Here is a 13,878-nt window from a genome sequence, read left to right on the forward strand (position 1 = left end):
CTGCGTGAAACCTCCTCCGAGCGGGGCTAGCGGGGGGGGGCACGCAGGGCACGCATTGCCCTGCGAGCTTCAGTGAGGGTTTCAATCCGCACTAACAGTTGATCCCCCGTTCCCCCGGCGATTTGAGTTCGCCCTGCACCAGGGTCTGGAGAAGAGCAATACATTCCTTTCTGCTTCCGATACGTTTTTGCGGGAGCCAATCAGCAAGCTGGCTTTTCCCCTTGGTGCGCTATTAGCTGGTTTAACACAATGACGACAGGGTAGTGACGGCAAGCAGCCAATCGCGTGCAGAGTCAGTTGAACTAGGCCCGTTGATCACGCCTCTGGTGCTGAAGAAAATGACGGCAGCTTCCCCAGACCAACGTGCAATCTACGATTGAGCTTGGTCTGGCAATAGCCAGACTACCGATCCCCACCTTGTCCATTCCATTTGGGAACGTATTAAATAAACATGTTTTATTTCGCTTGTTTAAAGGTGGGGTATGGAATTCTCTTTTTTGGCAATTTTTGCAAAATTACTTGAAATCCTTATCATAACCCACTTACAGCCACTGAGTTAGAAGTTCTGACATGACAATTAAACAAGTCAATCATCTGTGGAACGGGCAGGGATTGTGTATTTTCCAAATCTGCTGGCGTTTCCCAAATCCCATACCCCACCTTTAAATTAAATTAAATTAATTTATTAAGGGCGCCACCAGAGGGCGCCCCCAACACATTTGCCGCCCTAGGCATTCGCCTAGGTCGCCTATGCCGATCGCCGGCCCTGCTCACACACACACGCACAGACACACACACACGCGCGCGCTCAACGGATTAGAAAAAGGCGAGGTTGGGGGCTCCCTCTCCATCAGGGGAGCGGACTCTGACCTCCTGTGTGGCTCCAGGTTCCGGATGGTCCCGTTCCTGACGGAGCTGCGCGCGGTCATGGACTGGGTCTGGACCGACACCACCCTGTCCCTGTCCTCCTGGATCTGCGTGGAGGACATCTACGCCCACACCTTCGTCCTCAAGTGCTGGAGGGAGTCTGAGAGGGTAAGGACCAACGCGCACGCCTAGCCTGTCTGTGTGTCTGTGTGTCTGTGTGTCTGTCCGTCTGTATGAATATGTTTACTGATCTATGTTATGTTATGCGTGTGTGTGTGTGTGTATGTATGTTTGTGTGAATGTGTTTACTGAACTATAAAATGTGTGTATGTGTGTATATGTTTACTGATTTATAACGTGTATGTGTGTGTTTACTGATCTATAACGTTTGTGTGTGTGTGTGTGTGTGTGTGTGTGTGTGTGTGTGTGTGTGTGTGTGTATGCGCAGCGTTACCCTCAGCCCCGGGGGCAGAAGAAGAAGCGCGTGGTGAAGTACGGGATGGGTGGTCTGATCGTGCTGCTGCTCATCTGCATCGTGTGGTTCCCGCTGCTCTTCATGTCGCTGGTCAAGTCTGTGGCCGGCGTGGTCAACAAACCTCTGGACGTGTCCCTCACCATCACCCTGGGAGGGTACCAGGTAACATCACCATAACATTACCACCAGGTGTACCATCACTACCAGGTAACATCACTATAACATTACTACCAGGTGTAACATCACTATAACATCACTAGCAGGTGTAACTTCACTACCAGGTAACCTCACTATAACATTACTACCAGGTGTAACATCACTACCAGGTGTAACATCACCTGGGAGGGTACCAGGTAACCTCACTATAACATTACTACCAGGTGTAACATCACCTGGGAGGGTACCAGGTAACCTCACTATAACATTACTACCAGGTGTAACATCACTACCAGGTAACCTCACTATAACATTACTACCAGGTGTAACATCACTACCAAGTAACCTCACTATAACATCACTACCAGGTGTAACTTCACTACCAGGTGTAACATCACCTGGGAGGGTACCAGGTATGACATCACTATAACATCTGTACCAGGTGTAACATCAGTACCAGGTGTAACATCACTACCAGGTGTAACATCACCTGGGAGGGTACCAGGTATGACATCACTATAACATCTGTACCAGGTGTAACATCACTACCAGGTGTAACATTACTACCAGGTAACATCACTATAACATCAGTACCAGGTGTAACATCACCTGGGAGGGTACCAGGTATGACATCACTAAATGCTCCCTGTCGATGTCAGGACCGCGGAGTCGCTCACCAGCTTCCTCACTAGCTCAGAGTTCACCTGGACTCTGCATAGCCATCCCCCCCCCCCCCCCCCACACACACCTGTCTTACACACTTATGTTATGTTGTACGTCCTGGCACTTAAACATAATACTCAGCATGGTTCAGCGTCTTATCCTAGCTATCTTTGCTGTATACTGGGAATGTGTTAACCTAGCGATTGTTAGTGCTTGGCACTTGGTTCTATGAACATCTCAACTGTACAGACAGCGATATATTGTTGTTCCTTTTTCGTCTGACAAATATACTTATTGGGAGTCGCTTTGGATAAAAGTGTCTGCTAAATGCCCTAAATGTCGATGTACATGTACCAGGTGTAACATCACCTGGGAGGGTACCATCACATTATTGCTATACTTACTTTAATACATTACATTAATAACATAGAAACATGCATGACATCACAGTCATAACATAGTAATGTTCATAACAGGTATAACCTAACATTCATAACATAATAACATTACAATGTATCAATCATTCATAGCATTGTGGTCCTCGTGGTTGATTCTAACGTTTCCTTCCCAGCCCATCTTCACCATGAGCGCCCAGCAGAACCAACTGAAGGACCTGAACGAGGAAGACTACCACGCCTTCATCAGTCTGTACAGCTACACCCCTGTAGGTAACATCACTCATTCATCACTCCTTCATCAGTCTGTACAGCTACACCCCTGTAGGTAACATCACTCATTCATCACTCTGCATTAGTCTGTACAGTTACACCCCTGTAGGTAACATCACTCATTCATCCCTTTGTAGCTAAACCCCTTTAAGTAACATCACTCATTCATCAGTCTGTACAGTTCCACCCCTCTAGGTAACATCCCTCATTCTTCACCACTTCATCCGTCTAGCTACACCCCTGTAGGTAACATCACTCCTTCATCCCTTCATAGCTAAACCCCTGTAAGTTGCATCACTCCTTCATCAGTTTTTACAGATGGACTCTTTAAGGTAACATCATTCACCACTTCATCACTTTATAGCAAAGCCTTTCACTTTCATTTTCATTAGCGACACTTTGTTGATGTAGCACTGAGCGCAAATTTTACTTTTACCATATCCTGTTGGAAGTACGGCAAACGCATCTTTCTTATCAACACTAGCTTCAAGTTTAGTTGTTTGGTGTTCTTTCGAGAAACTAAAAACCGTCCAGGTTGTCTAATAAGGTTGCGGTAGCGCATTCAACCGAACGTTTCCACATCAGCGTCCGCCATATTTGTTGTTAAAGTGGTTCTAGTGCCAAGGTCATCGCCATTTGATGGCAGTACGGGGTGGCATGTTTGACTAAAAAGGTTTACAAAAACGGATGCAATGTGTGTATTTCCCAGAATGCATTGCAGTTCTTCGAGGCGTACACCAAGGAGGACGTGACCGTAGCCGAGCTGGAGGGCAGCAGCAACTCTCTCTGGACCATCAGTCCTCCCAGCCGGCAGTACCTCAGCCAGGTCCTGGGCCAGGACGAGGACTTCCCTCTGACCATCTCCTGGACCATCCAGAGGTACAGATACTAGATAATACCGCTACTAGCTTAGCTTAGCAAGCCAGCTGACAACATAGGCCTACAGAGGTACTGATACTAGATGCTACCACTACTAGCTTAGCCTAGCAAGCCTGCTGACAACATAGGCCTACAGAGGTACTGATACTAGATGCTACCACTACTAGCTTAGCCTAGCCTAGCAAGCCTGCTGACAACATAGGCCTACAGAGGTAATGATACTAGATGCTACCACTACTAGCTTAGCCTAGCCTAGCAAGCCTGCTGACAACATAGGCCTACAGAGGTACTGATACTAGATGCTACCACTACTACTGAGGTTGGGTGGTTAGCTAGCAGGCCTAGAAAGCTTAGCCTAGCCAGCCTCCTCACATTATAAAACGGTATAGAGGTAGCAGTTCTTCTGAGGGTGGGAGGTTAGCGAGATAGCCTAGCCTAGCAAGCCTGGCTTAGCCTAGAAAGCCTAGCAAGCCTGCTGACAATATACAGAGGTACAGAAGTGCCTCTGTATAGAAGGTACAACAGTACTACTGCGAGTACTACTAATACTACTACTACTGTATTTGTGTCGACCAGGAACCTGAGTTTGGGGGCCAAGGCTGAGTTGGCGTCTGGTAAACATGTGACCTACCTGGACGACGACACCAGACTGAACCTGATACACCTGCTGTCTGGAAACACCTCCACACCTGTGTAAGGAGGGGGAGGAGAGAGGGCGGGGGGGTAGGCAAGAGTGAGAGAGAGTAGTCCTGTTTGTGTGTTTGTGATTTACTGCTTATTATATCAATTGGATTTAAAAATACATATGCTCCCTTTATTTTCATCATGCTATCTCCTCACCTCAACCTCCATCTCTGTCTGTTTCTCTGTCTCTCTCTCCCCTTCTTGTGTGTGTGTGTGTGTGTGTGTGTGTGTGTGTGTGTGTGTGTGTGTGTGTGTGTGTGTGTGTGTGTGTGTGTGTGTGTGTGTGTGTGTGTGTGTGTGTGTGTGTGTGTGTGTGTGTGTGTGTGTCTACAGAGTTATAGGTCAGGTGTTCCCTTGTTTCATGCGTGCTCCCAGTGACTCAAATGCCAAGCCAATAGAACAACTTTACACAGGTACGAGCGCACACACACACACACACAAATGCCCCAACACACACACACACACACACACACACACACACACACACACACACACACACACACACACACACACACACACACACACACACACACACACACACACACAAACGTTCACTCTCCCTCTCTGCCTCTCTCCGTCCAAGCAGAAGACAGCTATAAGGACATCCAGATCGCGTTGGAGCGGTCGACCAGCCGCAGTGGGGAGCTGCAGGAGTGGTGGATCGTGGACCAGCCCGCCCACAGCTTAACACCAACCAGAAACCCCGCTCCTGTGATTGGCAGGCGACGGGCGGGACTTGAACTATTTGTCTTTAGTGATAAAGTCAGCCCCCCCAGCCTCGGCTTTCTAGCAGGATACGGGTAAACACACACACACACACTACATTATTATATAATATGCTCTTTAACTTCTTGCAGTTGTGGTGTTGGTGTCATTTCACGTCTTAATGTGAAAATGATGAATGAATCAGTGATGTGTGTGTGTGTGTGTGTGTGTGTGTGTGTGTGTGTGTGTGTGTGTGTGTGTGTGTGTGTGTGTGTGTGTGTGTGTGTGTGTGTGTGTGTGTGTGTGTGTGTGTGTGTGTGCAGCATCATGGGAGAGTGATGTGTGTGTGTATGTGTGTGTGTATGTGTTTGTGTCTGTGTGTGTGCAGCATCATGGGACTGTCAGTCGTGATGTGTGTCTGTGTGTGCAGTATTCATGGGTGTGTGTCAATACTGATGTGTGTGTCTGTAGTAATGTGCTTGATTGTTTGTGTGTGTGTGTGTGTGCAGCATCATGGGACTCTATGCGTCGGTTGTGTTGGTGATCGGGAAGTTTGTGCGTGAGTTCTTCAGCGGCATCAGCCACTCCCTGATGTTCGAGGAGCTGCCCTGCGTCGACCGCATCCTCAAGCTCTGCACGGACATCTTCCTGGTACGTCTCCAACACGCTGACCACAGCATTTACATTTACCTTTACATTGAGGGCATTTAGCCAATGCTTTTATCCCAAGTGTCTTTCAAAAAGTACATTTGTCAGAAGAAGGATGAACTACGATATATCGCTGTCGATACAGTAAGGATGTTATTAGAACCATGTGCTAAGCACTAACAATTGTTAGGTTTAATTGTTATTGTGTTCATATGATTGGTTGATCGTTATTGTGTTAGTCTGATTGCTTGATTGGTATTGTGTTCGTCTGATTGCTGGATTTGTATTGTGTTCGTCTGATTGCTTGATTGGTATTGTGTTCGTCTGATTGGTTGATTGGTATTGTGTTCGTCTGATTGGTTAATTGTTATTGTGTTCGTCTGATTGGTCGAGGGTTATTGGGTCCATCTGATTGGTTGATTGGTATTGCGTTCGTCTGATTGGTTGATGGTTATTGTGTTCATCTGATTGGTTGATTGTATTGTGTTCGTCCAATTCGTTGATTGTATTGTGTTCGACTGATTGGTTGATGGTTATTGTGTTCATCTGATTGGTTGATTGTATTGCGTTCGTCTGATTGGTAGATTGCATTGTGTTCGTCTGATTGGTTGATGGTTATTGGGTTAATCTTATTGGTTGATTGCCTGCTTTGTTTTCCAGGTGAGGGAAACGGGGGAACTGGAGCTGGAGGAAGAGCTCTACGCTAAACTCATCTTCCTCTACCGCTCCCCTGAGACACTCATTAAATGGACACGACGGACATATTAACCCAATGGTTTAACCCAATGGTTAAACCAAATGGTTTAACCCAGTCATCATGACAAGAAGCCATGAGGGAGGACGTGGATTAAACCAAAGCAACGTTAGACAGGGGGGACCTGGGCTTTACTCAGAGGATGATGGGAGGTCTGCAACACACGACTGTGAAGAACAAAGGAACTAGACTCTAGACTACAGTACAGGGAGTACTATGGTAGTACTGTACTGGAGTACTGCAGTAAATCTGGGCCAGAGGAAGTACCCTCTGCTGAATCACCGTGATTACGCTGCAGTACTATACTCGGTACTCATCTGAGTACTACTCTTAGTACCATTGTCGGTACTAATCTCACTACTATTGTTACCCGAGTCCTTCTTTTAACAGAAACTTCTCTCTCCCAGTACCGTTCACCGGTATAAACCTGTTTACAGCAGACATCATCATAAACACGGGATGCACATTTGAGCTGGAGTAGAGGTGTTCCGTGCATTCAGACTCTTACTATACACTTTATACACTGAATCCTAACTGCTAGCAGCATCAAAAAGACCGGTTTTCTGGTCATTTCGATGCTGGTCCGTCAGGTGTTTCAGAGCAACCGACTTGAGTCACTTTGCTGTTTAATCTGAGAGGCTTGGCAATGTAAGGCCACTTCCATATATGGAAAACAATCGCTGAGCAGCCATTGCAGACACTGTATGCTAGTATTGATCAGTGGTTCTCCATTAGTTTCTGCACCATGTACTAGTATTGTTCAGTGGTTCTCTATTCGTTTCTGCTCCACGTACCATGCAATAGTATTGATAAGTGGTTCTGTATTACTTTCTGCTCCATATACAATGTAATAGTATTGGTAAGTGGTTTTGTATTACTTTCTGAACTGTACCATGTACTAGTATTGATAAGTGGTTCTGTATTACTTTCTGAACTGTACCATGTACTAGTATTGATAAGTGGTTCTGTATTACTTTCTGAACTGTACCATGTACTAGTATTGATAAGTGGTTCTGTATTACTTTCTGAACTGTACCATGTACTAGTATTGATAAGTGGTTCTCTATTAGTTTCTGCCCCATGTAGTGCCTGCCATGATGTGTATGTGCCATGTATGCTTTCACTGTTTAATGTCACTGTGTGGCAAAGATTGCTACGTCTTGTAGCCCCCCTGACTGTGAACATGTATGGTAGAAGATCTGAACCTAATTTAGAAATGTGAATAACTGGACATTTACACTTTAGCTTAATAACTGGAATTTAGCTGTGATTAAATGATTTCTCTTCATCTGGGCCTACCCCTGTACTTCTTCACTGTTTCTAAATCAAGTCTTTATTGACCGGAGGTCTACATTCGTCTAATTTGAGGGACAACGTCTAGCTCCAAACCGCAACCAGGGATGACTTTGTGCAGTCCAGTGATTTACATTTAGGGGATTTAGCAGACGCTTTTATCCAAAGTGACAATAAGTACGTTTGTCGGAAGACGCAGCAATGACTTGGGAAGATTCACAGGTGAGGCAGGACTGGCATCACAACATATTTCGTGCCTCCTCAAGGCAACAAGACAATGAAGGGAATGAGTCATGTGATCGTTTCACTGACTGGTTGAGCTGAGCTGCAGCCGACTGAGAGACTCAAGAGTCAGAAAGGATCAACAAGATGAGAGAACTCAACAGAGTTCTGGTCCACACGGCCGTGTTTCTTATGCTGGAGGTCCTCGTTCAGGGAGGTAAGCTTGTCTAAATGTATGAACTAATATGGACAACGTTTAATTTCTTCGGATTATCTTAAAATCTAAGGGTAGAACCTAAACCCTTTTATCTTATCCTAGAATCAATCCTATGTTCATGCCGGTCTCTGCCAACCACATAGTGAGCGTTCCCACTCTGCTCTCAACGCAGGTAGAGATGTTTTTGTAATGTTGAAGTGTCTTTAGTATATGAAGTCCTGACGAAGGGACACCGGTGGTGAGGTGTGTGTGGACGTGTGGAGCTCTGTCCGAGCAGCGGTTGATGACCCCTGAGGGGCCCCACTAGGGCCCCACTGTTAGTAACTGAAGTAGACTGAGCCGCCCCACAAGTTACTAACAGTGGGCCAACAGTGGGGCCCAGGGCCCCACAAGTTACTAACAGTGGGGCCCAGGGCCCCACAAGTTACTAACAGTGGGGTCCAGGGCCCCACAAGTTACTAACAGTGGGGCCCAGGGCCCCACAAGTTACTAACAGTGGGGTCCAGGGCCCCACAAGTTACTAACAGTGGGGCCCTGGGCCCCACAAGTTACTAACAGTGAGGCCCTGGCCCCCACCGTTAGTAGCTTTTAATTTTGCATTGTCGAAGCAATCAGTAGAGAAATACAAAAATTCAAGAGAAAACAGCAGTAGTAGGCCTATTACAAATAAATTAATAAAAAGATCAATAGGGGGCACTATTTCAGTTTGGAAATTTGAGACCGGTCACGAACAAGTCACTGTCATTTAAACATGGAGCAACGGCGAACTCTAATTGGAGCGTTGAAGCAATGAATTTATTCAGTTCAGATCATTTAACAAGCCTGGAGATGATGCAACCCCAAAAGGACTGCTACGAATTATACTAGATTGTGGACTGCAATCTATGTTTGCCAAATGTGTATGTAGCGCTACGGCTTTTTCTGACTCTGCCCGTCAGTAATTGGGAACGGGAGTGGTCATTCTCTCTTCTGTCCAGGATAAAAAATGAACTGAGGCAAAAACGCCTCAAGGCACTTTCTCTCATGGCAATTGAGAGCGACCTTACCAATGCACTGGACTTTGATGATATCGTGGAGGATTTCGCACGGAACAGACCCCGGAAAAAATGCATTTCATAGGTGAAATGCATTACTGTCAATTAATGTAAGGAACTGTTTGTATTGAGTTTCTTTAAGTCGTTTTTATTTGTGGTTGAAAGCGGTGCATTCGAAATTCGTTCAAATCGCCAAAAATTGATATGTCATAATCTGTCTATGAATGTCATCAGAGTTAGTGAGGAGCTTCTACTGCTAACCCTCCAAAGTGTTTCAGGACATGGGTTTAACTTATCGAAATCATTTGTAGTTCAAGTTATGCGAGGGCGCACCATCAGTGAGGATTGATTCAACACCAGTAAGACACCAGTGAGACACCAGTGGGACACCAGTGAGACACCAGTGGGACACCAGTGGGACACCAGTAAGACACCATTGAGACACCAGTGAGACACCAGTGGGACACCAGTAAGACACCAGTGAGACACCAGTGAGACACCAGTGGGACACCAGTGAGACACCAGTAAGACACCAGTCGGACACCAGTGAGACACCAGTGGAACACCAGTCAGACACCAGTGGGACACCAGTCAGATACCAGTGGGACACCAGTCAGATACCAGTGGGACACCAGTCAGATACCAGTGGGACACCAGTCAGACACCAGTGGGACACCAGTCAGATACCAGTGGGACACCAGTAAGACACCAGTGGGACACCAGTAAGACACCAGTGGGACACCAGTGAGACACCAGTGGGACACCAGTGAGACGTTCTGCCATTCTCCCAGAACAAACAAAGGACTGAGGCCTCCTCAGTGCTGCCCCTGCTGGTCGGACCTCCACACTGCAGTCATGTCCAGTAGATAGACGATAGCCCAGAGCAGCGGGCCGCGCCCTCATTCTCACCGCTCCCCTGATCCTCACTTCCTGAGAGGGTCATAATTTGCCCAGGAGGGTGGGGGGGTGTTAACTGAAAAAGGTTCCCTGTGTGTATTGCTCCATGGTTGTTTGCAAATCAAGTGCAAGCAAAACCTTGGTACCGGCCAGGGTCTTATCAAGCTAAATGTGAGTTGAGTAGCAACTAGCCTTGAATTAGCCTCAGAGGTAATAACCGTGTGTGTGTGTGTGTGTGTGTGTGTGTGTGCGCGTGTGAGTACAGTTTAAACCAGTAATTCTCTTCAGTTTATTCTTTTTAGTCTGTTTGACTTCTCTTCACTCTTTAATAATTGTTCCTTGTCCTTTAATGTAAAAGTGTTTCCCATAAGCTTTTTTTTCCAGTTGTATTTTGATACTCCGAGAGTCACGGGATTTCACCACAGACGATACAAAGTACAGCATTACTTCATACCCTTGACGTCTCAAGAAGACTTGAAGGATTTCAACTGAACTAACAGGAAGAATCATCTGAACACACGAGAACGTTCAGTTGATCCACTGAGTTACAATTGCAAATCATAAACAGGTATCTTTAAAAACTGCACAGGTTTAGTTTAGTTTTATTTGTGCAGATAAACAAGATTAAAGTGGCAAAAAGATGAACATAGACATACAAAAGTGCACGGGTGGGACAAAAGAAATCCCAAAGGGCTTATAAATGATGCCCACCTAAAATTAAAATAAGGTAAGGTAAAGAAATAAAATACAATAAAATGACAAAAAAATAAAACAAAAACAACTACAAGATGATGTTACAAAAATTAAAACATAAGTAAATATAGTAAACAAGCAAAATAAAATAGTAACTAACAAAAACAAAAGACAACATAACATAGTCAGTTAATACATAATCGTAAGCTTTTAAAACATGTTGACTTGTTGTTCCCAACAGAACACAAATAATCGATCTTCCGTTTAAAGTCATTCACAACATGGACATTGTTACCCTTTCCCATAGACCACTTATATAAATTTATGATTATGTTGTTTAATCTGCATTAAATCACGTTCCATGTCAGACATGGCAAAATAAAAACTGATATCAAATTCCTTTATTACGATGTTGAAAATATAGCAAATATTGTAGCAAAAAAAGGCTCCATCAAACAACATTTAAAACACATTTTAGATTAGAAAGTAAATCTTTGTACAAGCTGCTTTACCCAAAGGAAGATCTTCCTTTCATGGTTTATGCTGAACCTTCCAGAAGCCCAATAAAATGCAGCATTTGGAGTTCAGTGGAGTATTTAAATCAATCACAAAGTGTTGTACTTCCACTGAACGGGTTGACCCCTCAGAGCACCAACAGCTGCTGCTCAACAACCCGATGCACTACAGGTACGTCCATGGGTCCACAGGTATTCAAACGTCCCCCTAACAGCTGGTCCTCAACAACGTCAGGACTGTGAGGACCCCCAGACCCAAGCGGCCCCCTCTAATCTGACGCTCAGCAGCCCAGCTGAACACAGAGAGGGCTGAGAGATGAACCACGAGAGACACTGATGTTACCTGCTGCTTACCACCGGCACACAGACCTGATGTGGGTTTAGATCCATGAACGATGTGTGTGTGTGTGTGCATGTCTGTGTAAATAAGTCTGTCTCTGTGTGTGTGCGTGTCTGTGTAAATAAGTCTGTCTCTGTGTGTGTGTGTGTGTGTGTGTGTGTGTGTGTGTGTGTGTGTGTGTGTGTGTGTGTGTGTGTGTGTGTGTGTGTGTGTGTGTGTGTGTGTGTGTGTGTGTGTGTGTGTGATTAAGTCCAGTGTTTCCCATACATAGACCATTGTGTGGCGCGGCGCCACAGAATCAAGATCGAACGCCACGAATTGATTGTGTCCTTTTTTTTTTTTTTTAATATATATATATATATATTTTTTTTTTATAACGCGATTTGGAAATCAAAAAATCGTTCCGTCCATTCATCTCTGCATAGCACTACGGAGTGATAATAACAAAGACGTGAATCAGGCAATAAATCCAATTTCCTTGACAAGCGGTAAAGTTCGGTGTGCATTAAAGTACAGACGGAGTGGACCAATTGCGAACTACTGCAGCTGCTCCAAGTTAAACCCCAATCTAATCGGAATAAGTGTTTATAGCGGACTACACCACCTCTCATACTCCGCATAGAATTCTATTCCGAACCGATTGAGGCGTATATATATGATACTTTTCTATTCCGATTGAGCTGTTCTTCCACATCTATGCGGATCAGATGTGTCCGCATGTAAACGCAGAGTTACATGCACACTCACTGACGGCCGCGTCGCCGTGCTGTGTGGCCCCCCCCCACCCCCCCCCCCGCGCACCACACATTGGTCCTTGGTCTGTGGGAAACACTGAAGTCTGTATACGTTTGTGTGTGTATGTGTTTGTGTGCGTGTGTGTTAATTTCTATGTACATATGTGTTTGTTGGTTTGGGTGTGTTTATGACTGTGTACATGTGCGTGCTTTTCTTTTCTTTTTTTGGGTCTGTGTGTGTGTTTGTGTATCTACAATGGACACTCACAGAGACGCTGAGGAACCACTCTTATCTAACCCAAACCCAGGGAGGAGGACCTCCTGGGTGAAGGAGGCCTGGAAGGTGTGGATGTGTGTCAGTGTGTCTGAGGACCCTCCTCCACCTGGGGACACTCTGTAGAAGGACAGAGAGCCAGCGGGCCGGTCCAGATACACTCCTACTCTGTTAGAGCGAGGGGGGGGGAGACGTATGGTTGTTCTACTACCGTTGTGATAGGCAGTGTAGAGAGCAGCGTCACCGTCTTCACCACAAACAAGACTCCAGGACTTGTTGTTCATTCCAAGCACGCCGTCACTACTCCCTCCTCTCCTTGCTATTCCTCTGTATGCCACTCCTATATCAACCCGTCTTCCCCACTCTACCTCCCAGTAGCAGCGGCCAGTCAGACCCTCTCTACACAACACCTGCGCCCAGGTGTCAAACCTCTCTGGGTGATACGGATACGACTGGTTCTCTTCAACCAGCGTCACCTTCCTGCTGTCCTCAGACAGAGAGAGTCGTCCGTTGGCTGTGTTTGGGTCCAGTGTGAGTTCACAGGCATCTGACGGGAGAAACACGATTAGGCTGCTAAACCAATATTATTAATTATAATCATCATCATCATCATCGTCATCATTATTAAATAAACAGCATCACCAGCTCTAATTTAAATCTAAGGTGAAACACATGCATCATTCAAAACATGTTAATATGATTATTATGTGCCATAGCTAATGTAATGACAGGAATTAAAACAAAATTATGATTATTATAATAGTGACAAGATGATAGTATAATTTAATAGTTTTTGAATATATGTAGACATGTAATTATGATTACAGTATCCTGATTATTATGGGTATTATGTCAATGTTGTAAATCATCACTCCTGATATATCACTAGCAATTATGTTAATGTTTATATATGTAAGGATACATGATGTCAGTCATCAGCTTCATTCCCGATATCTGAATGAGGCAGGACGTCACCTCCTGCTTGTGTGGATTGACTTTCCCTCTCAATAGTCAGTGTGCGTTGTGATGAATCAAACAGACACTTACACTTCTCTAGAGCTGGTTTCAGTCTCCACACTCCACCGTGCTCCACACTGGCGGGGAAAACAAAGTGAGAGCAGCATGTTGAAACATTCACCATCATCATCTGCCGTCTCATC

General features: G+C 45.3%; 2 protein-coding genes across 2 annotated transcripts in view; one reads left to right on the top strand and one right to left on the bottom strand.

Moving 5' to 3' along the window:
- The window catches only part of LOC130377017 (piezo-type mechanosensitive ion channel component 2-like), a 108,037-nt gene that overhangs the window by 34,777 nt on the left and 59,382 nt on the right, over positions 1-13,878 (top strand). Inside the window, exons 50-58 of the mRNA XM_056583959.1 lie at positions 888-1,035; positions 1,316-1,504; positions 2,733-2,825; positions 3,539-3,708; positions 4,285-4,401; positions 4,726-4,805; positions 4,979-5,192; positions 5,607-5,748; positions 6,406-8,231. Of these exons, the coding sequence (XP_056439934.1) occupies positions 888-1,035; positions 1,316-1,504; positions 2,733-2,825; positions 3,539-3,708; positions 4,285-4,401; positions 4,726-4,805; positions 4,979-5,192; positions 5,607-5,748; positions 6,406-6,513 (1,261 nt within the window). The 3' untranslated portion in view covers positions 6,514-8,231. The remainder of the gene's footprint in view (positions 1-887; positions 1,036-1,315; positions 1,505-2,732; positions 2,826-3,538; positions 3,709-4,284; positions 4,402-4,725; positions 4,806-4,978; positions 5,193-5,606; positions 5,749-6,405; positions 8,232-13,878) is intronic.
- The window catches only part of LOC130377404 (uncharacterized), a 119,692-nt gene continuing 118,318 nt past the window's right edge, over positions 12,505-13,878 (bottom strand). The window contains 2 exon segments of the mRNA XM_056584517.1: positions 12,505-13,265; positions 13,766-13,812. Coding sequence (XP_056440492.1) covers positions 12,709-13,265; positions 13,766-13,812 — 604 coding nt within the window. The 3' untranslated portion in view covers positions 12,505-12,708.

Source organism: Gadus chalcogrammus, chromosome 23, assembly GCF_026213295.1.
Source record: "Gadus chalcogrammus isolate NIFS_2021 chromosome 23, NIFS_Gcha_1.0, whole genome shotgun sequence".
In the NCBI taxonomy this organism is placed as follows: domain Eukaryota; kingdom Metazoa; phylum Chordata; class Actinopteri; order Gadiformes; family Gadidae; genus Gadus; species Gadus chalcogrammus.